General features: G+C 40.8%; 1 protein-coding gene across 1 annotated transcript in view; it reads left to right on the top strand.

The window, feature by feature from the left end:
• RBM39 (RNA binding motif protein 39) overlaps positions 1-22,172 on the top strand; it is a 1,247,463-nt gene that overhangs the window by 163,995 nt on the left and 1,061,296 nt on the right. The window contains exon 3 of the mRNA XM_044090163.1: positions 1,260-1,306. Within this exon, the coding sequence (XP_043946098.1) occupies positions 1,260-1,306 (47 nt within the window). The remainder of the gene's footprint in view (positions 1-1,259; positions 1,307-22,172) is intronic.

Below are 22,172 nucleotides of genomic sequence, written 5' to 3'. Positions count from 1 at the left end.
ACATAAGTTATCCTACTTGTCTTAAGAGATGTGCAAATATAGTTAGTTTTTTTATGGTGGTGGGAGGGAAAAAAAAAAACAAAATGAAAAAACTGGAGATATAAATTGTTAAAATGGCAGGTAATGAATGATCAGTTGCTACCAGCCTTAATGAGCAAGTGGTACTTGATAGAATTCTTGGATCCCTAAATAACTATTAAGCATAGTTGGGTGAAAGAGACCGTATTACAGCCTGTCAAGTGCAAAAAGCTTGAAACTTTTAAGTATGGTATGACCTTTAATTATTAATGTACATTTTATACTTTTCAGTGATTGATTCTCATAAGGCAGAAAGTTAATACTGTCTCTTTAACTTACTGACATTTATGCTGGTAAAAGTGTGAAGTAACGTTTTCTAAAGGTAACTTAGTCTGTGCATGCATCAACAGCAGTTTCCTAAGACAGATAAGATAACATATGATTTGAATATTTCACTGCCCTTTGACAGATAAAACATTTTATTTAATGTCATATGTCCAGACAAACTTTTCAGTATGTTGCTGAATGCATTGTGTTTCAGAAGACCTGATTTATTTAAGACAGCTTTATTTTTAATTTTGTGTTAAAATCATTTTTATGCCCTAGTTTAAGATGGATATTTCCATGTAAACAGGTTTTGCATTTAGGGATTAATTAGGCTGAACTGGTGGATTTTTGATGTCTTGGGAGACGACGTTACTAAAGCAGTGTAAATCCCTGTTTGCTTCAGGGCGAGATGTGTGACAGAGATGGCATCAAGCTGTTAAAGTCCCAAAGCCTCCAAGAAAATGGGCGAAGATCTCAGGAATGGCATCGCTCACAGGAATTCGTTTGTGGCTGGCCGATAGTTTGGCCACATGGGGCTTAGGCAGAGATAGCCTTGGTACTAATCACAGGGCGTTAGAGAAAAAAATGTGCACTCAGTATTTTGATGTATTATTTTTTTTTATTATAATTTAATCATTTTCATTGTACATTATGTATATTGTACTTCACTCTGATTCTGTATGCATTTTATGTATGACCAAAAGTTGGAAGTAGAATAATTTGACTTGGCAACAGATTATAGCTGAAGAGTGGCCAATGGCCCATCTTTATATCTAAATGACATTTAGAAACCAATTAGTTATGTAAAAAGTAGAATTTCCTTTAATTTGTTTTATTCTCTTATTCCCATTTCCCTTACCTAATGACGACTTGAATTGTTTCCACTTCGCCTTTGTTCTGTCAACCCTGCTTAGGATGACAAGTTGAGCAGTGCAAATGGACATGAGGAGCGCAGCAAAAAGTAAGTTCTTTCAAAATGCCAGTGTGTTTAAAACTTGCCATTTGTGATTTTTAGGGAAGGTAAACTTTTATGTCAGACTACATAATCCTAGACAACTTTTAAAGAAGTGGTAGTAGTTACATTCTTTCAAAAATGATTTAGAACTTGGTGCAACATATTATTCTGTTTGGGCCTTTTTCTGATAGGTTGGTTGATTCACATTTAGCTTTAATTATTGGGTGAAGGTAAAGTAGTGTCCTGGTAGATAAAAAGAAAGCAAATTTACACCAGTATCAATTTCTGCATTCCTTACTACTTAGTATAAGCTTTTCAGTTGTAACACATTGCAAAGCACACTTGCAGGAATTTGATCAGAATTGTTTGGGCAGTAAGCATTGCCTTGTGTTGCTGCACAGCCCTTGCGTTGCTGAGATACCACTCGATACATTTAGCTAGACTGATCTGAAAACTGTCCTTTAGCAGTAAATCATACCAGTCATGTTCCCTCTGCATTGGCACTACTATTATAAAGGTAAATGAAGTGTTTATTTGGTTGACTAAAACTTTAACTGAGGTAGATATTAGTGTATTTTTTCCAGTATGCTTTGCCACGTGCAAGGTGCAGAAATATTGAGACATTTCCTGTCCCTGTGGTCAGTGGGTGTTAAGTCTTGACTAAGACCTATGTGATTAGCAGTCTGGTATTGGAAGGGGTAGGTCTGTAAGGATGGGAGTGAGCAGCTGTTGCCAGCTGAGTCATCCTGTGGAGAGGGAGGTAACTCTAGCTTGCAGATTGTGCTGCACTCAGAGGAGGTCTGCTAACCACACTTAGCTTAACAGTGCAAGGTACACTGGATTTAGGGAAGACTGGTGTTGATTTACTCCTGCTTCCTGTAGTGGGCAACTTTAGTGGAGTTCCAGAGAACTGCTTGCTCTCCCACTGATGATTGAAGTTCTGCTTAAACCCTTAACTGGATTGTTGTGTTTTTCCTGTGAAAACGGGACTTTGTTAGCTGCTGCCAGGATCTGACACTCTGAGCAGTTATCTGTATTTGTAATCTTTCAATTTTTCCTGCAGATTGTTTAAGCAAGTTGGGATACCAGATCAGTGCTTCGCGGGTTTCATTTTTTTTTTAACCTGAGACATAAATCTCAACAAAAGTGGCTGCTTGCTTCCTGTATCTGCTAGTAGACCCCAAGGTAAAAGTTGAAGTTAATATAAGTGTGTATTTTCCAGAGGGTTTTTCACAGTGCAGACTGATTTCTTTCTAACATCTTGTCCCTTCTTGACTTTCTTTAGTGTCTCATGAGGATACATTCATTTGATCAACACCACAGAATATTGAATCACTGTGAGGTAATCTAATCTGTTGAGTTAATCTGTTGAAAATAAATTATATAGCATTTTGTTGGTCTTAACATACACTGGCAATGAGTGCTTCTTGCCACCTAGTAAATATGATAACCCGTATGACAAACTCAGGTTTCTGTCAGCTTAAGTGTCAGAATAAAGTATGCCTCCCAAGTTTTTTGTACAGTTTATCTAGCTTGTGATGTAGATTCATAAGATAAGATGTTTAAGAGTAGGTACATCTTGTGGGACTGAGACGATATGTATTAGGGCTGTTTAGCAAGTAAAACTTTTCTACGCAGTGTTATATTCCCTGTTATAGTGCATTACAGATCTCTCCCGTTCTAAGTCTTCAATACCATGCAAGTGCTGGGGTGAACTCCTGAATCACTCTAATTTTTCTATTTTTCAATTTTTCTTATAGTTTAGGATGGTGAGTAGTTTTGCACTGTTCAGTTTGATACTTTGCTGTTTCAGCTCCTAAATCTTTTTGGACTTGGATTGCTAGTTTCAAAATTGTTTGGTATTAACTTTCCTAAGATTTAACTTTTCTTCCTCCCCCATAAGGCAGTGCTGTCCAGGTCTTTTATGCTGCTCATTAAGCTTGCACTGAGAAGTGGACCCCTGATCAGATTTCATTCTCTTGATAGGGAAAGTTTGCAGAGTTTTTTCACATTTGATTTCGGTTTTGCAATCTCTCCTCCTGCTCCAGTTTATTGTCTGGTAAATTCATCATCTTTCTTTCTTAGTCTGAACCTTGAAATGCACCTTTACACTCTTAATGTTATTATGCATGTGTTTTTTTCTGCTTTATTTTTAATGTTGGCGAGCTTCCTAAAGTACACTTGCATATTTAACTAGGTTTTAAGTTGTTGGGTGCTAATTTAGGACTATTATTTGTTCTTGGTTGTGTGTGGGAGGCTTCCTCCTTCCATTAATTCTGAAGAAATCCCTAAGTTTCAAGAAATATATCTCCCTAGGCCAGACTTACTATGTGAGACTTGTTTTTGTGCTAAGCATTTGCTGTCTGATTAAAATTTGTTGGGTGTTTAATGTAATAAGCTGTTACTGGAGGGGTAGTTGTCCTTTTGAGCCTTCTGTCTCCCAGGTGTTTGAGTTGATTGCAGAGATATTTTAGCTCATATTCAAAAAAATTTAGTCACAACAAGAGAGTTAAATCTCTCATGTAGGGAATCTACATCGGTGCCCTCCAAGGTAAAGCGGATGATGTATGCCTGTGGCCAGTGACAGTTATTCCCAAATTAGTGTCATTGAAGAATGGCATTCCACCCTTGTAAGGCAGGAATAGCTTTTATTCATTTTAAGTTGAACTAGGTAGGTTGGCATTCTCTAGACCACCATATTGTACCACCATAGCCTGTTGGTCTCTAGATGTTAACTAAGATGAGAGAGGCCCTTTTTGAAAGTTATTTTTAGAGATGAGCCTGGATTCTTTTTCTAAGGCAGATGGAGGCTTATTGTTGCTTTCTTTTAGGTGCCATCTTTTCTGTCTCTTACTGCACAAACTGTAGTGAGGCTTGTGGACATCCTTCAGTTGCTATTGTTGCAGGTTTGGTACATTATTGACTTGGTGTGGACCTCTTGGGACAGTCTCTCTTCCTTTGAGTTCTTCTACATTGACTGTGCTGTTAACCCACACTGTTGGGTAACTTCAGTGCTTGTTTTCTTCTGGTCTTGGCTGTCTGTCAAGTGGGCCGAGGTCAGGTTTTGCGATTGTCTTTTGTGTCATTCTAAATGTCTGCTTCTGATTTAAATCTCATACAGGGCGCTTGTTTTTGGACTTGAGCTTGTAAGCAGCTTGTTGACCTTGACTTGCACTGATAATCTGTGCCAGTAGTTGCTCGTGTCACCAGATGTGCTGACCTGGATTCTTCACTGTTGGTCTTGGCAACCTGGGGGGGGGGGTTAGCACTAACTGTAGCTGCAGTGTTGCTATCTTTGTCTACAAAGCTGGCTATATTTGAGTTTGTCGCAGCCCTCCATTAACTGCTCCTGCAGCACTTTGATTTTCCTTTTTTTAGTGGATTTGGTTGCTGTTGATAAGATTGACGTGTGTCTGTTTACTTTTCAGTTTTCGGTTTCACCTTGGCACCATTCTGTCTGAAGGAGGGAAGCATTCATGAGGAAACAGTCTCCTCTCTGTATTGTCGGACACCATACTCTGTTAGCATGTGATTTCCCTGCTCCGTCATCTCCTCAGGTCTGCGAAGAACGTAGAAATAATGGCAGAGGGGGTGGCATAGCTCATGGTGCCCTGTTTTTTTATGGAAGTTACCTTTGACTAGTTCCACCCTTCCTCTGTGATATTTTGGGTGGCTGCCTACAAGACGGTAGATTTTTCCATGTCATCAAGGAGGCTTAATGCTGATGCTTGGATTTCTGTCCTAGGAGAGCCAGACAAGGATCCTAAGGACTCACAATTCTGTCATTGTGGTAGCAGCCATCAGGAGGTGCTCACACTGTAAAGCCTTGTGGTTCATCCCCTGGCAAGGACTCCTATTTATACAGCACTGGAAAGCATATGCATGTTATCTGCCACCTTTATTGTGGTACATATTTTTCTTTTGGGTAATGTAAGAATTTCCAGAGCTTGCAGGCATTTCTTTAGGCTTGCACATGCCAAATCTTCACCAAAGGCGCAGTACCTTCTGTCTTCTGGAACCTAGTACAACCACACTCTACCCCCTCCCTCTAGCTCAACACTACCCATCCACCTATATATTTAAATCACACACACATTTTTTCTACTCTTCCTATCTGCTTTTACACTTCTTCCCAATTTTTCTTCCATATATGAACCTATCACTATGCCTCTAACCTCAAATTATTTAAAACATATCCTCCTTTTTTTACTTTTTCTTTACCTTATGCAATTCTACCTTCTAACCTCATATTAACACAGTAGAATCAAAGAACCATACTTTTTTACTCAGCATACTAACTCACCTTCCAAAAACACATTCCATCCATTCTCAAACATTTTTACTTCTCCCATTCTCAAACATTTTTTCTTCTCCCAACTACCTTCTTGCAAAATTTCATAGAAAATTCCACATTTCTTACACTAATCACATATACAGAAAATCTTTACCAAACCCTTTAACCTAAAAATAAGATTACTTCTCTCCCTTCTAGCAGGTGACATTCATCCCAGCCCTTCCCCAAATAACACTGCTACTATAAACCCCCTCTGTCCTCCACCCTCATACTCAAACGTATCCTCCAAACCCCCCAAACGCCATCTCTATAGCTCACCTTAACATCCGTAGCATTAATAATAAAATTGCCCACCTCCATGCACTGCTAGACGTACACTCATTTGATGTCCTTTGCCTGTCTGAAACTTGGCTCAAACCAACAACCCAAAACAGGGAGATTACTCCCCCTGGCTATAACATCTTCAGACTAGATCGCAAAGCCAAAAAGGGTGGTGGGATAGCAATTCTTTATAAAACCGTATTGCAAATTACTGTCATCCAAGAAAAACCTCCCTCTGTAAGTAATGCTGAAATCCTTATATCCAGACTCAAGCTTAATTCCCACAAATCCATCTATATAATCTGCACCTACCTCCCCCATGGAAATAACATTAGTACCCTAAAAGAGATCCTTAGCTGGCTCGCTATTCAATTCCCACAAGAAACAATAGTCCTGGGCGATGTCAGTATAGACTGGAAAACCTGCTCCTCTCTACACCCCCCTCCCTCCTAAATCTTCATGGTTTTTCTTAAACCATTCATGACCCAACTAGAACTAACAAATCTAACAACAAAGAAAGCATATTGGATTGGATTCTGATATAGTCACCAACGTACTTGTACAGTAGGGACACTACCAGATGATTTAAGTGACCATGCTCTTACTTACTTAATTAGACATGAAACTCCTACCCCTAACCTAACTAAATACAAAATGGTCAGAACAAATAAAAACTTTAACCCTGAAAACTTCCTAGTAGAACTCAATGCTTGCAACTGGTCCCCTCTTCAACTACTGCCTCTTGATGATGCTGTAGCTTACTTCAACTCTAAGTTCCTTTCTATTCTAGACTCTCATGCTCCCTTAAGATCTGTTAGAGTAAGCTCAAAACCTGCCCCCAGGCTCTCAAAAGATACATGGCATAAAATTATCCTGAAAAATAAACTCTGGACCAAGTGCCGTAGCACTAAAGATCCCACCAACCAACTTAACTTTAGACAAATCAGAAACTCCACCAAAAAGCCGTACTTCTAGATAAAAGAAACTACTACTGCCATTTACAACAAACTAACCAACAAAATCCACAAAAGTTCTGCGCAGGAATAAATAGTTTCTCAAAACCTGGCCACTCTGACACCCCTTGCCCCATAGGCACTTCCCAAAACAAACCGCTGATGCCTTCAATACATTCTTTACTGAAACTGTCCAGTATCATGCTAATGAATTGTCCCCCGATATCACCTCTTGGTCCACCTCCCCTAACACTTCTAGTCCCACATTTCAACTGCAACCAGTACCTACATCACTTATCTATTCTCTTCTCCACAAACTTAAAGCCTCCTTTCCATCTTCTGACCTTCTGCCTGCTCAGTATCTAAAAACTGCAGCCAAACCACTAGCCTATCCCATTTCCATTCTGATTAACAGAACCATTGTCGAAGGCTATATTCCTTCTGTCTGGAAAATTTCACATATCATTCCCCTGCATAAAGGTGGAAATTCAACAGAACTCTCAAACTACTGACTCATAGCCCTATTGTCCCCCCTGGCTAAAATCATGGAAAAATGCATACAAAAACAACTTCTTAATCACCTGTTGAATAACCGTCTACGTGCTGACTGTCAACATGGCTTCAGACTTTCCACACCACTTCAGCCCTCCTTTCCTTCACTGACTGTATCAACAAAAATTGAAATAACATCCTTACCTCTGCTGTTTTTATTCACCTATCCAAAGCCTTCGATATGGTCAATCACCAGATGCTGTTAAATTTACTTAAAACATTCTCACTAGACTCTCTAGCTATAATGTGGTTCCACTCCTATCTTCATAACAGACAACAGGCAGTGCTCTGGCACAGTAACTTATCCAACCACCTGCCCATTACCTTCAGAGTACCACAAGGTTCTATACTTGGCCCCCTTCTGTTTTCTATTTTTATTAATGATCTTCATACCAGTATTTCCTCTGCAACCTGTGTACAATATGCTGATGTTTCTACTTTGATTTGTTCTGCTTCATCCCCCTCCGAACTGCACTCTGTCACCCAACAGATTTTCCAAACTGTTGAAACTTGGTTCCTAAAACGATGCTTAGTCCTAAACCCCAAGAAAACCAAACTGTTACTGTTCTCCCCCACCCGAAAATCCTCTTCTTTCAACTTCTCTGTCTTGTGTAGTAATGGCACTAACATATCACCTGACCCCACTACCATGCTTCTCGGAGTAGAGATAGACAGTAACCTATGCTTTGACTATCACATTAACACCATAAAGTTAGTTAACAGAAAACTAGGCTCCCTGTATAGAATTAAACCATTCCTTACTCCACTTACCAGAACTTCCATTGCCCATTCCCATCTGATTTCTTCCCTCCTTTATGCCTCCCGTATTTTACACATACCTGTCAAAATCTAACCTCTGCAAACTGGCTGTTGCCTATAACAGTACTGCCAGATTTGCCTCTGGCTCTACTTTTAGAACCCACCACTGCATAAACTTAAAGCAATTAGGATGGCTTGAGCTGCAAAATCTGATCTTATATCACCAGCTCTCCTTAGCCCATAAAATCCTCTACAAACCCACTAACACCCCTGTGCTCACCTCCCTTATCACTCCTTACTGCAACCTTAAAAGCCTACGGTTTTCTAACAAACTTCTTGTATCAACTTGCAAATCCAATAACTTGGCAGGTAAATCCATGTTCTCAAACGCAATAGGTAAAGCCTGCAACTCTCTTCCTGACGACCTCACTGCTATCTCTTCTTTTCCTTGTTTCAAATCCCAACTCATAACTCACCTCAAAACTTCACTGGCTCTGCCCGTGCACTAACCATGACAAGCTTCCAATGTACTACTAATACTTTCTATTCTCCTTCATACAAATCTTACATCAAATCTTTTCTACTGTCATGTGTAATTTGTATACCTTTAGTCTGTAATTAATTTCTAATTGTTGCTTCTGTAAGAAAATGCTAACGCTAATACTATTATATATTTTTTCACAATGAACTAAATTTGTAAATTCTGATATTAATGTCTGTATCTGGAGCTTTTCTCCCCGGGCCTCTGCTGAAAATGGACATATATCCAGCTGGACCAGTTCGGTAAACAAATGTAAAATACAATAAAATAAAATAGTGGTTGTCAGTTGGAAGTTTTTTATTTTTTTTTTAAATTTTTTTTTGGGGGGAGGCATTTTCAGGGACAGATAGTTTGAACGTGTTCCGTTTTAGTTGGACGACCATCTACACTTTGGTGTTGAGGTGACAGTCCTCTGCTCGTCAGGCCTTTCAGGTCTCTGTCTTTTAGGATGCAGTTGGTATGTATAGTGGCAGTATGGCATTGGCTTTGTATATAAACAGGTATGGCTGACTTAAATCCTGTGTCAGGTCGCCATGAGGGATTCTGGTAATGGGAGGTGTTGAGAGGAGACTTTAACCACTAATCTTGAAAGGCAGTTCCTTGCGCACAGGATATCTTTTGCCTGCCACTGCTCTGTGATAGACACTCTTAGATTCAGTGGTATGGGAAGATGTCCCATCATTGGAGGAAGCCTTGACAGTATATTTATATTTCTTGATGAGCACCTAGTGCAGCAGCTTTCTTATACCATGTTTGGGAAAGTGGGCTGTTTTGCGAAGAAATGAGAATTTCTAAGCTAGCTTGCGTGAAAGAATGTAAAGTGTTCTTAAGGGCGTTTTCCCTGTCAGACCATCATTTGAAGATTAGCTTCCCTTGAAGTTAATATTTCACTTTGGAAAAAATTGCCTTTGTTTGAAACATCTTCAGAAACTTTCCAGTTGCTGTAACTTAAGAACAATTTTTAAAACTGTACATCTCGCATGTCCCCTATCTGATCTGTTTTGTTTTGTCTATTACTGTTTTTTTTTGTAAACACACCTCTCCAGTTGATGGGACTTGGCTTGCCATGCATATAGGCAGCAATGATCAATTATTTTTTGGGGTGCTTGCAAATGTGGCTCCAAAGTCTTTAAAATTGCTCTGTCCAGATAGCTCTGTGTATTAAATTAATCTACAAAAGTATGACATGGCATTGCCTGCTGTGCCTATAGTGTATTTCACTGGAGTAGTGACTGTCACATGCTTTCTTTGAAGATGCACATGTGACTGAAGCACACTTCTGTAAACCACTTTAAGCAGATTGTGATCTTTGCCATTCTTCTTCTGGGACTTCTGAGATTTACTTTCTTAGGCTCACCTCAGAGAATCAACTTGGGACTTATTCCTATTTCCAGCCTTCAGGGATGTACTTTTCTGTAGTAGCATCAATGCTTTAACATTTGTCATCTTCGGCATACCTACCCTCCAGCATCTAATGGAGGAAACCTGTGGTCGAGAACTGAGAGAGATTTTCTTTGACATGTTTTGCTTTAAAATGGTAAATTGTATATCTGGAAAGTTTGGGAAATACCTTATGGATGTTTGTGAGGCAAAAACCCAGTTATGTGCCAAGCTAACTCAGACCTGCAGTCTAAGCCTTGACTGTATGAAGAAGTTGGCTGTTGGTTACATAGTGCTACTGTTGTGGCAGGTACATAATTTCTGTTACTTGCAAGCATTTGTCACCTCTTATTTGTGGTAGTTATCTTCCTGCATTGAGGAATATCGCAGTCTCTTTTTCCTTGCCTTTTATGTGTAGGCCAATATTTACTGGCTGTTTTGTCATGTACAGCCATATTTTAGCTCTTTATTTGTAGAGTAGTTGCCTCTCATTTTGTCAGTTTGTGAAGATTGTTTTCCTCACATAGCACTTGGTTAAAACATATGCTTTTCTCCCTATTAAAAGGGAATTTTCTTAAGATTTGTGGCCTTTCTGCTCTGGACTGTTGAAGGTTTCCATAGGTGTGCTTATAAGAAGAACATTTTCCTTCCTGTGAGAGGGACAGTCCAGTATTTAATTCATTTGAGTCAGGGTCACAGTCCCTTCAAAGGTTTTGCTAGTTTTGAGTTTTCTTTCTCTACTGTTAGGTGTGGGAAGATTGAAATGCTTAAACATGCAAGTGTTCGTTTTATATCTTTAGCTCAATGTAGTCTTTTTGTAGCAAGGTCTTCGTTTTTGTTTCCAGCACCCACAAATTCTTTCTTGATGCCTTTGAAAGGCATTGGTACTTGTGTAGTCGGAAGGAAGCATAAACTTTCTAAGCATTAGTCTCCTTTTCATTTCTTTGGTACTAAAGTCTTGAACCTTTACCATTGAAAGCTAAAAGATAACACAGTTGATAAAGCGGGGTTTTTCCTCGCCGTTATGACTATTTATTTTTTTCGCTGCCAAACACTTTTATTGAATCATCACTTGTGACACAGGCAAATTTGAATTCATATAAAGTATATTGGTATATATTCTATAATCTAAGCAGTATTAAATCAGTTGTTCAATTCCTGCCTTTTTTTAAACAAGCAACATCTGTATTAAACCATCACATAATACATAGGCTGTCGTACATTCATATAAATGAAAATAAACCACACCGACAATCCTAGTCACAAGCATTTTACATCGCAAACCATACTGACATCACTTGTAATCTGCCCAGTCTTTTTCACTCAGACATTACATAACTCATTTAAGTCCTGCCGCCTTTCAGACCTCATTCCTCCCTTGGATGTGGTGTTCCCACAATTCTCATTTTTTTCCAATGCATTTTGCTCCTCCCCTTTTTCTGAAGACCTGATTTCCAGTTGTTTTATCTCTTACTATATTCACTACTTCCAGTACAGTTGGTTTAGATTTTGATTTCCATTTTCTATTCATTGCTTTTTTGGCAGCCACCATTATTAGACACAGCAAGGCCTTACCATGTGTAGGCAATTCCGATTCTGTATCGTAGGTCAGAAAAATAATCTCCCTTATCAGACCAGACCAATCTGTCCACCCAACGCCTCTACAATGCATCCTGCAGGGAATCCTTAAAGTCCACCAACTTACTGCACTCCCAGAAAATGTCCAAATTACCTTCTCACCCCTAACATTTATTTCCTGTCTGAGGAAAAATTCTGTGGAGTCTACTTGGGGTATAAAAGTATCTGTAAACATTTCCAGGAAAAAATCCTAAATCTTTTAGATTTTGTTGCATATTTTGGAGACATGCATATATCCTCCCCTTGTTTCTGTGTGAATTGCTTATCCAGTCTGTCTTCCCAGTCATTTCTAACCACCTTGGTCATCATGCAACATTTTATATGCTGTACTTGTTCCTCTTTTTATTGGCCACTTCTGTTTCAGATTCTACTGAAAATTCTACCAGTGCTGGCCTTTCATTTAGGAACCCCCTATTTCTTTTTGCCTATACTCTATTAATTTGTGGTGGGGAAGACTATTTTTAACCTGCCGTCTGAATAAATTCTTGTCTTTTCTTTGTCATCTTCCCCTCTCTAGTTGTTTGCTGCCAGTACTTTGGTTACTTTACCAGTTTTCTCCATAAAATTCTGGCCCCTCTTGCTTTTTTTGTCTGTATTCCTAATTGCAGTCACTCTATTGGTAGACTCTCCTTTCCCCATTCCTGTGTTGGTTGAGTTCTAAGAATACTTTTCTGCTACTTTATGGATATAATATTCTGCATGATTGTTCTCCTTTAAAAGTCTGCATCCAAAATCCTAGTCTCCTAGTGTTTTGAGCTTCCCATGTTTCATCAGCATAGCTTATCCCACTTGACTCTTGTCTTCCCTCCCAGATAAAGTCCTTCAGCTTTTTATTAATGGCTACCCGCAACTTCTCCTCTGGTTGATAAAAATGTGCCTGACCTGTGTGTAAAACTAAAGGGACTAAATACATTAACTGCTTGTATTTTACTATCCATATCCATATAACAAAGCTTCCATTTTTCTCAAGTTTTGTATTATCTTTTGTTTAGTCTTTCACATATTGGTAGCGTTGTCGCCTCACAGTAACACGCTGTTCAGTTCGATTCTCAGAGCGTCTTCGTGAATGGGCGTACCTTCATTGAAGGTTGTGCGTCAGGGCTGGCAACTCTGCACGTAAAAATCAACTGCCAATCATTAGCGGACCGGAGTTCCGCTGTGGCGACCCCTAACCGGGAAAAGCCGAAAGACACAACAGTCTTTCACTTATCCTTAGCTGCCCCACTAGAATAATTTTTTAATCCATATTATTAAATATTTAATTTTATCATGTCCCCGTAAATATGAGTATTTCTGCACTAGTTCGTGTGTGTACATAGTTTACTTCTATTGCATTTATTTTAGCTGCATTAAAATTTTGTATCCCAGAAGGATTTGAAACGGTCTCAAAATGTTCCTACAACACTGTCCTTTTCTGGCTTTTGTCAGGTACAAAGTAATATAGTCTGCAAATAAAACCAGCTTTTCTTGGCTATCATACCAATTGTATCCTTGAATTTCTGAGTCCTATTTTCTTCACAAGTGGTTCTAAATATACAAATAATAAAGGGGAAAGAGGACACCATTCCTGGTTCCTCTGCTCAAGCAGAAGTTATTAGAGAGGATCCTTCCTGCTTAAATTTTTGCCTCTGATCTCTCTCATATATTCTCCTAATCAACCTTATTTTTTTTCAGGAAATGCAAATGCTTCCATTGCCTTGCTCATAAAGTCCCAGCTTACTCTGTCAAATGCTTTCTCTGCATCAAGACCAACCAACAATGGTATTTTCACACATTCTGCTTCCCTCTGAATCATCCGTGTTCTGTTAGTCAAATGTTTGCCGCCCCTCCACAAAACCGCACTGATCCATATCTCAGTTTTGGCATTACTTTTGCTTCTCGTTTAGCTATTATGGACATGAACACTTTGTAGTCGTGGATTAGCATGGAAATGGGCCTGTATGAAGCTGGACATGATGGATCCTTGCCTTCATTGGGTATTACAGCTACCACTGCATTCTTCCAGGACTGTGGTACTTCTCTTCCAAAGATGCTGTTAAACAAAACCTTCCAGACCTTAATCATTTTTTTTCCCCCCCTCTTATCTTCCAAACTTCCACAGGAATACCATCAATTCCTGGGGACTTTCCTGTAGATTAGTTATACATCACAGTTTTTATCTTGTTTCCTCCTATCCTGTTGGTAATCGAGCCTCATCTACCTCTAATCTTGGCATATTACATTTTTCCATTAATATTTCCATTGGTATCTTTTCTTGATTTTCATATTTCTCTGCTTTATAGAGACTCTCATAGAATTTCTGAAGCATTTCGAATACCTTTACAGTATCTCAGCTTTTTTTGTTATAGGCTCCCTAAGTTTTGCAATGGCCCTTTCTACTTTCTGTTGCTTGCGTCGTTGTGCTAAATGTTTGTGCTCTAGTTTTATCAAAAAAAGTTGCTTAACAGCAATCTTGAAGTTCGTGTTTATTATTGAGGTAAGCCCTTATTTTCTTCTGGGCATTTTGCAGTTGATCCTCCTCTTTTGTGAGATTCCCCTTATTCTGCAATACTTTAACATTTGTCAGTCCCTCTAAATAATATTTGTTACTTAACATAGCTCCCTTTCTTTTATTTCCACCCTATTTTTAAACTCCACCTTAATTTTATCCCACTGCCTGTATATATTTTCAGAAAAAAATTCTATCCTCTGTAATAGCTCCTGAATCTCTACTTACCCATTCCTTAAATTCGTCTTTTCAACAAATAAATGGGAAATTGCCTAGTCTCATTTTTATTTCATTACCCTGTGTTTTTATTTTAGCTTTTATTGGTGCATGATCTGAAGTAGTTATAGGGTGGGTATCAAGACCTTCAGTTAAATGCAGATGTTCCTGTGAAGTGTAAATTCTGTGTGGCCTAGTCCAGTTTTTGTACTGGGGAGTATGTAAATTCGCCCAGAACTCCTGTTACTGAATTCACATCTCCCATGCTAAATATTTTCATAAATTTCTTCAAACATCTACCCTCATTTGTTAAATTTATATTTTCCCTTTCAGGCTCCCCAGACATGTCTTTACAGCTGTAAATCAAATTCCGGTCCCCACCTGTAAGTAATTATGTTATGTAGTCCATCTCATAATTCTTGCTGGTTGGGTTCGGAGCTGATCCTCTGCTCCAACTCTGCCAAATACTAAAGCTTGAGAGCTTTCAGTGGCTCGAGGCTAATCCCTATCCCATGATGCCCCAGGCTACGTCCCCAGATCTCGTTTGCCATCCAAGCTTTGAGACGTTTCTTTAGTTGGCTTACAAGTATAACTTTTTCAATTATTTGGTATTTTTTCGAGCTAGTTGTACTATTTTTCTTCCCTATATATCCCTGTTAGCTTCGTGTTGTCTGCGTTAGACCCTTTTAAGTCTTTCCGCACCTTTTTTTTTTTTTTTTTTGTGTGTGACGTTTTTGTTAGAGGCCTCTCTCGGTCCCTTAACTTTCAGGGCCGTTTCTCTCCCAGGTCAGAACCTGTTTAAGTTAGAGGGTTCTGTCCCTTTCCCCTTTTCGTAGAATCTGTTTCAGTTAGAGGATGCTATTTAAATAAAAAAAAAAAAACAAAAAAGAAGTTTTTAGTAGTTTGTTATTGCTGGTCTAAATAATGTCTAAGGAGAGTTTGAAAGACTCCTCTAAAGAACCCAAGGAACATAAGCCTTCTGGGTTCAAAAAATGTGTAAAGTGTGCTGGAAAGATGTCATTGACAGATGCACACACTAATTGTGTTTACTGTCTCTGTGCCATACATCTGCAAGACCCTTGCACTAGTTTTCACGGTTTCAGTAGTAGAGTTGTACAGGAGCAAACAGAAAAATGGCAGCAGCGGAACCATAGCAACATTGTTTTTATTGTAGATAGAGTAAGCGCTTTCGTCTGTGTACTCCAACTTCATCAGCCAAGTGACATATAGTTGCAGTTTAAATACTTTCAGACTGCCAAATCAATTACACAATTAAAACCATTTTTTAAAAAATTAGAGATATTCCCAGAGATATTCCCAGAAAAACACATTGCACCAAAGAACGCCAGAGTGGGAATAAAAACAAAGTTACTAGTACTGTGACCTAGTTAAATATAAATGAGTTCTTTAGATTACCAGAATATTGCAAAGCCTTTATCATAAATAGAAACAGAAAAATATATGATTAAAAACCAGTCTACCAGTATGACAACAGTGTTACCTAGTCAAAGTTTTTGTCCCTTCCCTGTATACCTATTTGTATTCTAAAATTCTTCGTCCAAAAACTTAGATGCGAACCAACACCAAAACCATATATTTGGCGCTAATCCACTACGCTTATGTTTTAAATGAAAAATTGGAAGTTCATAGGCGTTGTTAGAGCCCAAACCCAATACTTTGAAAAGACTTGCACCATATATTGTTATTCTAATGATGCTCCAGAAAATACACTAAAAAATACAAAGTGTATAATGTAAGTTGTTATAAGTGTAGTTGTATTAATATTATTATTAAATTAAACAAGCCATAGTTAGAATATCCTTATCTATTCAGAGCCTTAAGTTTAAAAAGGCATTTAATAGAAATGTAATCATTATGCCCTGGGGGCACATGAGCCGAGGTACATATCTGCCATCTTAATTCACATTCCTCCAGTCTGAGTTCCCAAGGCCCGCCCCTAATATTGTGTTCTACCTGTTGTAGTACCACAAACTGAAATTGGTGGTTGGGGTGTTCTATAATGTCTCGCCTGAGCGTTGGTAGTGTTCTTCCCAATGCAGTAGGTATGTTCATATACCCTTTGATTTTTCTCTCCGTTTTCCCAATATAGTATGCATCACAGGAGATGCAAGTTGCTGCATAAACCACACCTTGGGATTCACAATTAAACCTACCTCTTATATGATATTCTTTGTCCGTTAGTCTAACCTTATTTGTGATTCTAATGAATCTGCATTGTGGGCATCTGCCGCATTTTGCCATACCCGTACCTCTTTTATTTACCTCATTTCTCTCCACTAGGGTTTTTAAGTTAGGTCCCCTTTGAAATGTCATGAGAGGTGGTAGTTGCAGTTTGGTAAGACTGGTGTCCTCGTTGATAAGGGACCAGTTTTTAAGTATATCCCTAATGTGTGGCATCTAGGGAAAATGTATTGAACCTGCTAGTTGTTGCCATTAGTGTTATCCCGCCTATCAACGCCTATGAACTACCAACGTTTATCATTTAAACATAAGCGTAGTGGATTAGCGCCAATTATATGGTTTTGGTGTTGGTTCGCATCTAAGTTTTTTGGATGATGAACTTTAGGATACAAATAGGTATACAGGGAAGGGACATAAACTTTGACTAGGTAATACTGTTGTCATACTGGTCGACTGGTTTTAACCATATATTTTTCTATTTTTAATTGTATATTTTTCTGTTTCGATTTATAAAGGCTTTGCAATGTTCTACTAATCTAAAGAACTCATTTATATTTAACTAGATCACAGTACTAGTAATGTTGTTTTTATTCCCCCTTTGGTGTTCTTGTTGAAATGTTTTCTGGGAATATCCCTTTAATTTTTAAAATAAGTGGTTTTGTGTAATTGATTTGGCAGTTTGAAAGTATTTAAACTGTAACTACATGTTATGTCACTTGTCTGATGAAGTTGGTGGAATACACAGACGAAAGCGCTTACTTTGTCTACAATAAAAAGTGTTGCTGTGGTTCTGCTACTGCCGTTTTTTTGTTTTTCACCTGTTTTGGTTTCACAATTTGAGGAGTTGTACAGGAGCGTACGTCTAAGTTGATGGCCAAAGGTAGTCTTCCCTTTCAGCAAGCTTTGGATGAGGGTTCTTAGTCATCTAGAAAGAGGGCAGCTTCCGCTCCAGGTTGAGCCACGCAAAAAGTTTTCGGAACCAAGGGCTGTTGGCTCCGGCAAGTCTGCATCACCAACCTCTTCGGCACCATTAGTGTCAAAGGAGCCGATTGAGGTTTCTACTCTTCGGACTGCAGCTTTGGATCCGGTGGTGTCACCAGTCTTGAGATCTCCCATATTGGAGTCTAGGAGATGTCCTCCTTGTCCACCCGCTCCTCCAGGAGTCTTTCAGATGATGTAGAGCGGGTGGTGAAGAGATTGCTGCGCACACCGACCCTAGCTAAATTGCTTTTGCCTCAGGGCCCAAAGGCATCGGAGCAGCTTGTCTCTGCTCCACTTTCTTTGATTCCTCCTCCGATTACCCTAGAGTCTTCAGAGCCAGAGGGTATGGATCCGATTTGTAGTGGAACTGTTGGCCCAGACCCCCTTGGCGGCTTCGGTTCCGACTTAATCTCTGGTGTCTTCGGCTCCATTCTGTGCGGAGACATCTGGGAGCCGATGCTGTCTGGTTGGCTCCGGGGGGTGAGAGTTGGTGCGGTATGTCTTCCGATCCAACTCTCCTTCTTGCTGCTTCAGCTCGGTTGAGCCCTGTGCCTACCTCTGCTTTGGAACCGCCTCCCCCTTGGAGCTGATCTCCAGCATCCTATGTGCGGAGGTCTTCTTTGGAGCAGGGTGGAGGTGCTTTCAAGGTAGCGGAGAAGATGCTGTTCCCTCAGATGGCACCGCTCTCTGATCCATTCCCTATTCCCCACCAGGTACCTGTGTTTATCTCTTTTCCATCCCCTCCTAAGCGTAGAGATCTGGACCCCCAGGTAACAACTGCAGGTGGTGCTCCCTCTTCCGGGACTTCTCCTGAGTATCCCTCGGAGGATGTTCTCAGGAAGAGGCTTTGCAAGAGGAAGCACATTGACTTCCCTGAGTCATTCACTTCAGACTCTGCTTGGATGAATCCAAAGGGTCCCCAAGATCCCCCCGCTGAGGATGTCTCCTTTGCTGACATCCTGGAAATCATGAAACAGAAGGGTGATTGGCAGCCCATCAATCCTATGGGGGTTGATTCAGTATACCTGGAGGCTTTTGGATCTTGCCCTTCCACCTCCTGGGTGACTCTTCCTTACGACAAGTTGTTAGAGGTCATTTCCAGGAAAGCATGGACTTTGCCGGACACTGTGGGGCCTGTTCCGAGGAGGCCAAACAAATTTATTACGGCCCCTAAAGAAAAGGAATTTTTAACAAAAGGAGTTCCCGTAGATGCCATGGTGGTGGCGGCGGCCATGAAGGAATTGTCAGAAACCTCTTCATCTGTCCACCCTCCTAATAAACACTCTAGGACTTTGGATAGATATGGCAAGCGCATGTTCTCTTCTGCGACCTTCACCTTGCAGTCGCTGAACTGTTTATCCCAGTTCAGTAGACTTCAAATGGATTTCATCAAAGAACTAGGAGATAACCCTTCAAGGAGCAGTAGCTGCGCGGTCCACACACAATGTATCCTCACAGCTAGCCACCCTTACCTCTATTGCGAATTTCTTCATGAGGCTCATGTCCTATGCAGCTGACTGAGCGAGTAGAGCGGTTGCATCAGGAATCTCTCTCAGGAGACATTCCTGGATGCGCCTTTGTAACTTTGCTGGCCCTTTCAAGTCTTCATTTACCAATGCCCCTTTCTATGGTTCAGCCTTGTTTGGACCTGTGGTAAGAGATACTGACTAGGTGCAAGAAGGATGGGAAAATCTTATCTGCCGTGGGAGTCTGGTTTTTTTGCCTCTTCCAGACCTTATCCCAAAGGTCAAAAGGGTGGGAAAATGTGGTTCCGCAAATCCCCAAAAGGTTTCTCGGATGCATGTGACTATACTTCCCCCAGGGGCAGAGGGGGTAGTTATAATGGAAGATGCCACCCTTGCGGCAGAGGGGGTTCGCAGAATCGGGGCGACAGGGACACCTTCTCTGATGGGCCCTACCAGCGCTCCTGAAAGGAGACCCACCTGTCCTCCTCTGGAGGGAGTCTGGGGTCGCTTGTCATTGTACCCAAACATCTGGCAACAACTTTCCCAAGACAAATGGGTACAAGCGATAATATCCAGAGGTTTACCTCATTCCCTTTTCTTCCACCCCTCCGAAACAAAAGTCCTTACCAGACATTCCACCTGAGCAAAAGGACTTGGCAACTTTAGAGATTCAATCGTTGCTAGACAAGAGTCTTCCAAGAAGTCACCGCAGACCAGATAGGATCTGGAACTTAATCAAGGTCTTTTTTAGTACCAAAACAGACAGGGGACTGGAGGTCCATCCTAGATCTCAGCAGATTAAACAAATCTGTAAAGAAAACAAAGTTCCGGATGGTAACCTTGCAGTCGATTTTATTCCCTTTCATAGAGCACATCCAGAAGTTCGTCGTGCATACAGCTGCAGTCATAACAGATGGGTTTTCCTGCCATCAGGCGGGTCCTCGGTCGGCCGAATTCCAAAGTCTAAGTCCGGCGTCGGATGTCGTCGCTTCTTCCCTGACATCAGTGCGACAGGGGTATAAAAGAACCAGTCAACGCCATTTTCTTCAGTCTTTCTTGCCGCGCGGTGCCTGAAGCAGAAGCAGTTCGCAAGTGCCGGTCGGCCAGCTCCTGAGATTACGAATATTTTTCAACGAAGTCTTCTTGAAAGCTAAGTACCCCGTTGGGGAAACTTTTCTTGCCTCAGACCGATGTCAGACAAAGTTAATAATTGCATTTCATGTGGGAAGCAAATACCGCATAAGGATGTCCATTCCCTCTGCATTCCTTGCTTAGGCCCAGACCATGACGTCTCGGCCTGTCGTTTTTGTGCTACATTCAACAGACGCACTAGTAAGCATTGGGCGGAGTTCGCCCAACACTATTTTGGCAAAATGTTTAATTACAAAAGATAAGGACTGAAATACGAGATCTGTGACTTCTACCGACACCACGCTAAAGCCGATTACAGGTGCTCCGGTTCTCAGCGAGGCGCCTACGCAGCCCCTTACTACCGATGACACTTCATTAGCGGTGTCTTCTGTGCCCGAGGTCGCAAGCTCTTTGGCCCACACTCCGACTACAGATACCGAAGCCACTCTTGGCGGTGAAACTCAGAGTTTAGACAGGCCTGCCACCTCTCAAGGTGTCTTCAGGCCGTCGCCGCCTTTTTCCATTAAGGCTTTCACTAAATCTAAAGCAGCCATGCATACTAAGACAAGCTCCAGGGACCCTCTCAAGGCCCCATGCCTAAAAAGCAGATGCTCAAAATGGCTGAGGATTTGATTACTCTTATCAGGGGTTCTCAACCCCCCTCGGACAAAAGGCCCAGAGTGGAGGAAGAATACCCTTCCTCGGACCAGGCCTCCATTACTTCAGAAATCTTAGTCCCCTTTTGAAGATTCTTATGCAGAGGAGTCCATTCCCTCTGTTTCCCCCCTGAGGACTTCTTTTTTGGGGAAACCTTGCATACCTTGAGGTAACACTTCCACTGGGAAGGCCAAGATTACTCAGACTCCAAGAAAAGGCTCAGGGATTTCCTCTTGCTCCCTCAGCACAGGCCTCTGGCTATCCCTCCTGTCTTAGACATACTAGATGATGTGTATTCAGAGGCCAGCCTTAGCCCAGATTCCTTACCTCCAGCTCCAGTCAAGCCTGACTGGTATTACCGGGTTCCTGATTCACACCAATTTCTATACAAAAGCCAGGTGGCTGACCCAGAAACTATTTCACATGGTCACAAGGGAATTAAGGCCTCCACTGCCAAAAATCCATTACCTTCAGAGAGAGATTCCAGAGCTTTAGAAAGGTGGGGGAAAAAGGTATACACCTCGGCCACCTTAACCATGAGGGCATTAAACTGACAGTTCCATATGTTAAAGTATCAACAGTTTTTATTATCTCAGTTGAAAAGCAAAATGTCACAACCTGAACAACCAGATTTGAAAGAGTTGCAGGATTTATTGCATAGTGCAGAGCAAGTGGATAAACACACCTTGCAATGTGGTTTTGATGCTTTAGAGGCCTCATGTAGAGCTGCTGTTACAGGATCAGTCATACGCAGACATGCTTGGCTCAAAGAGCACACCTTACCAGATCATGTCAAAGCTAAATTACTAGATGCACCTCTTCAAAAAGACGTATTGTTTGGTGTTAAAGCCGAGGAGGTATTAAAGAAAATGGAGGAAAAGGCAAAATCAATGCAAACAGTGAAAGATTTCCTACAGGTACAACCTCCACGTTTCAGTAGAAATTGGCCTTCAAAAAATTGGTCCTTTCCAGCCATGGACAGACCTCAAAGAGGTAGATACAGGCACCCGAGGGGTAGAGGGCAATCTCAAGTATCATTTAGAGGCAGACAATGGCAAGCACCTACACCAAGAGGTGGAGAGGATATGTCACAGCCATTCAGAAAGCAGAACCAATGACTTTCCCCTTTGCATGCCAAGCAAGGCTCAATTGGCAGCACCTTTAGGCGGAAAACTGGCGTTATTTTTGAAAAATTGGCATATTGTCACAAAAGACAAATGGATCCTGGACATTATAGACAGAGGCTACAGATTCCACTTTCACACCCTTCCAAAAATGAGAGGCATGCCAAAC

The sequence above is a fragment of the Protopterus annectens genome, chromosome 12.part0 (genome assembly GCF_019279795.1).
Source record: "Protopterus annectens isolate FY-2018-M chromosome 12.part0, PAN1.0, whole genome shotgun sequence".
In the NCBI taxonomy this organism is placed as follows: Eukaryota; Metazoa; Chordata; order Ceratodontiformes; family Protopteridae; genus Protopterus; species Protopterus annectens.
This window is presented reverse-complemented; position numbering and strand designations above follow the sequence as displayed.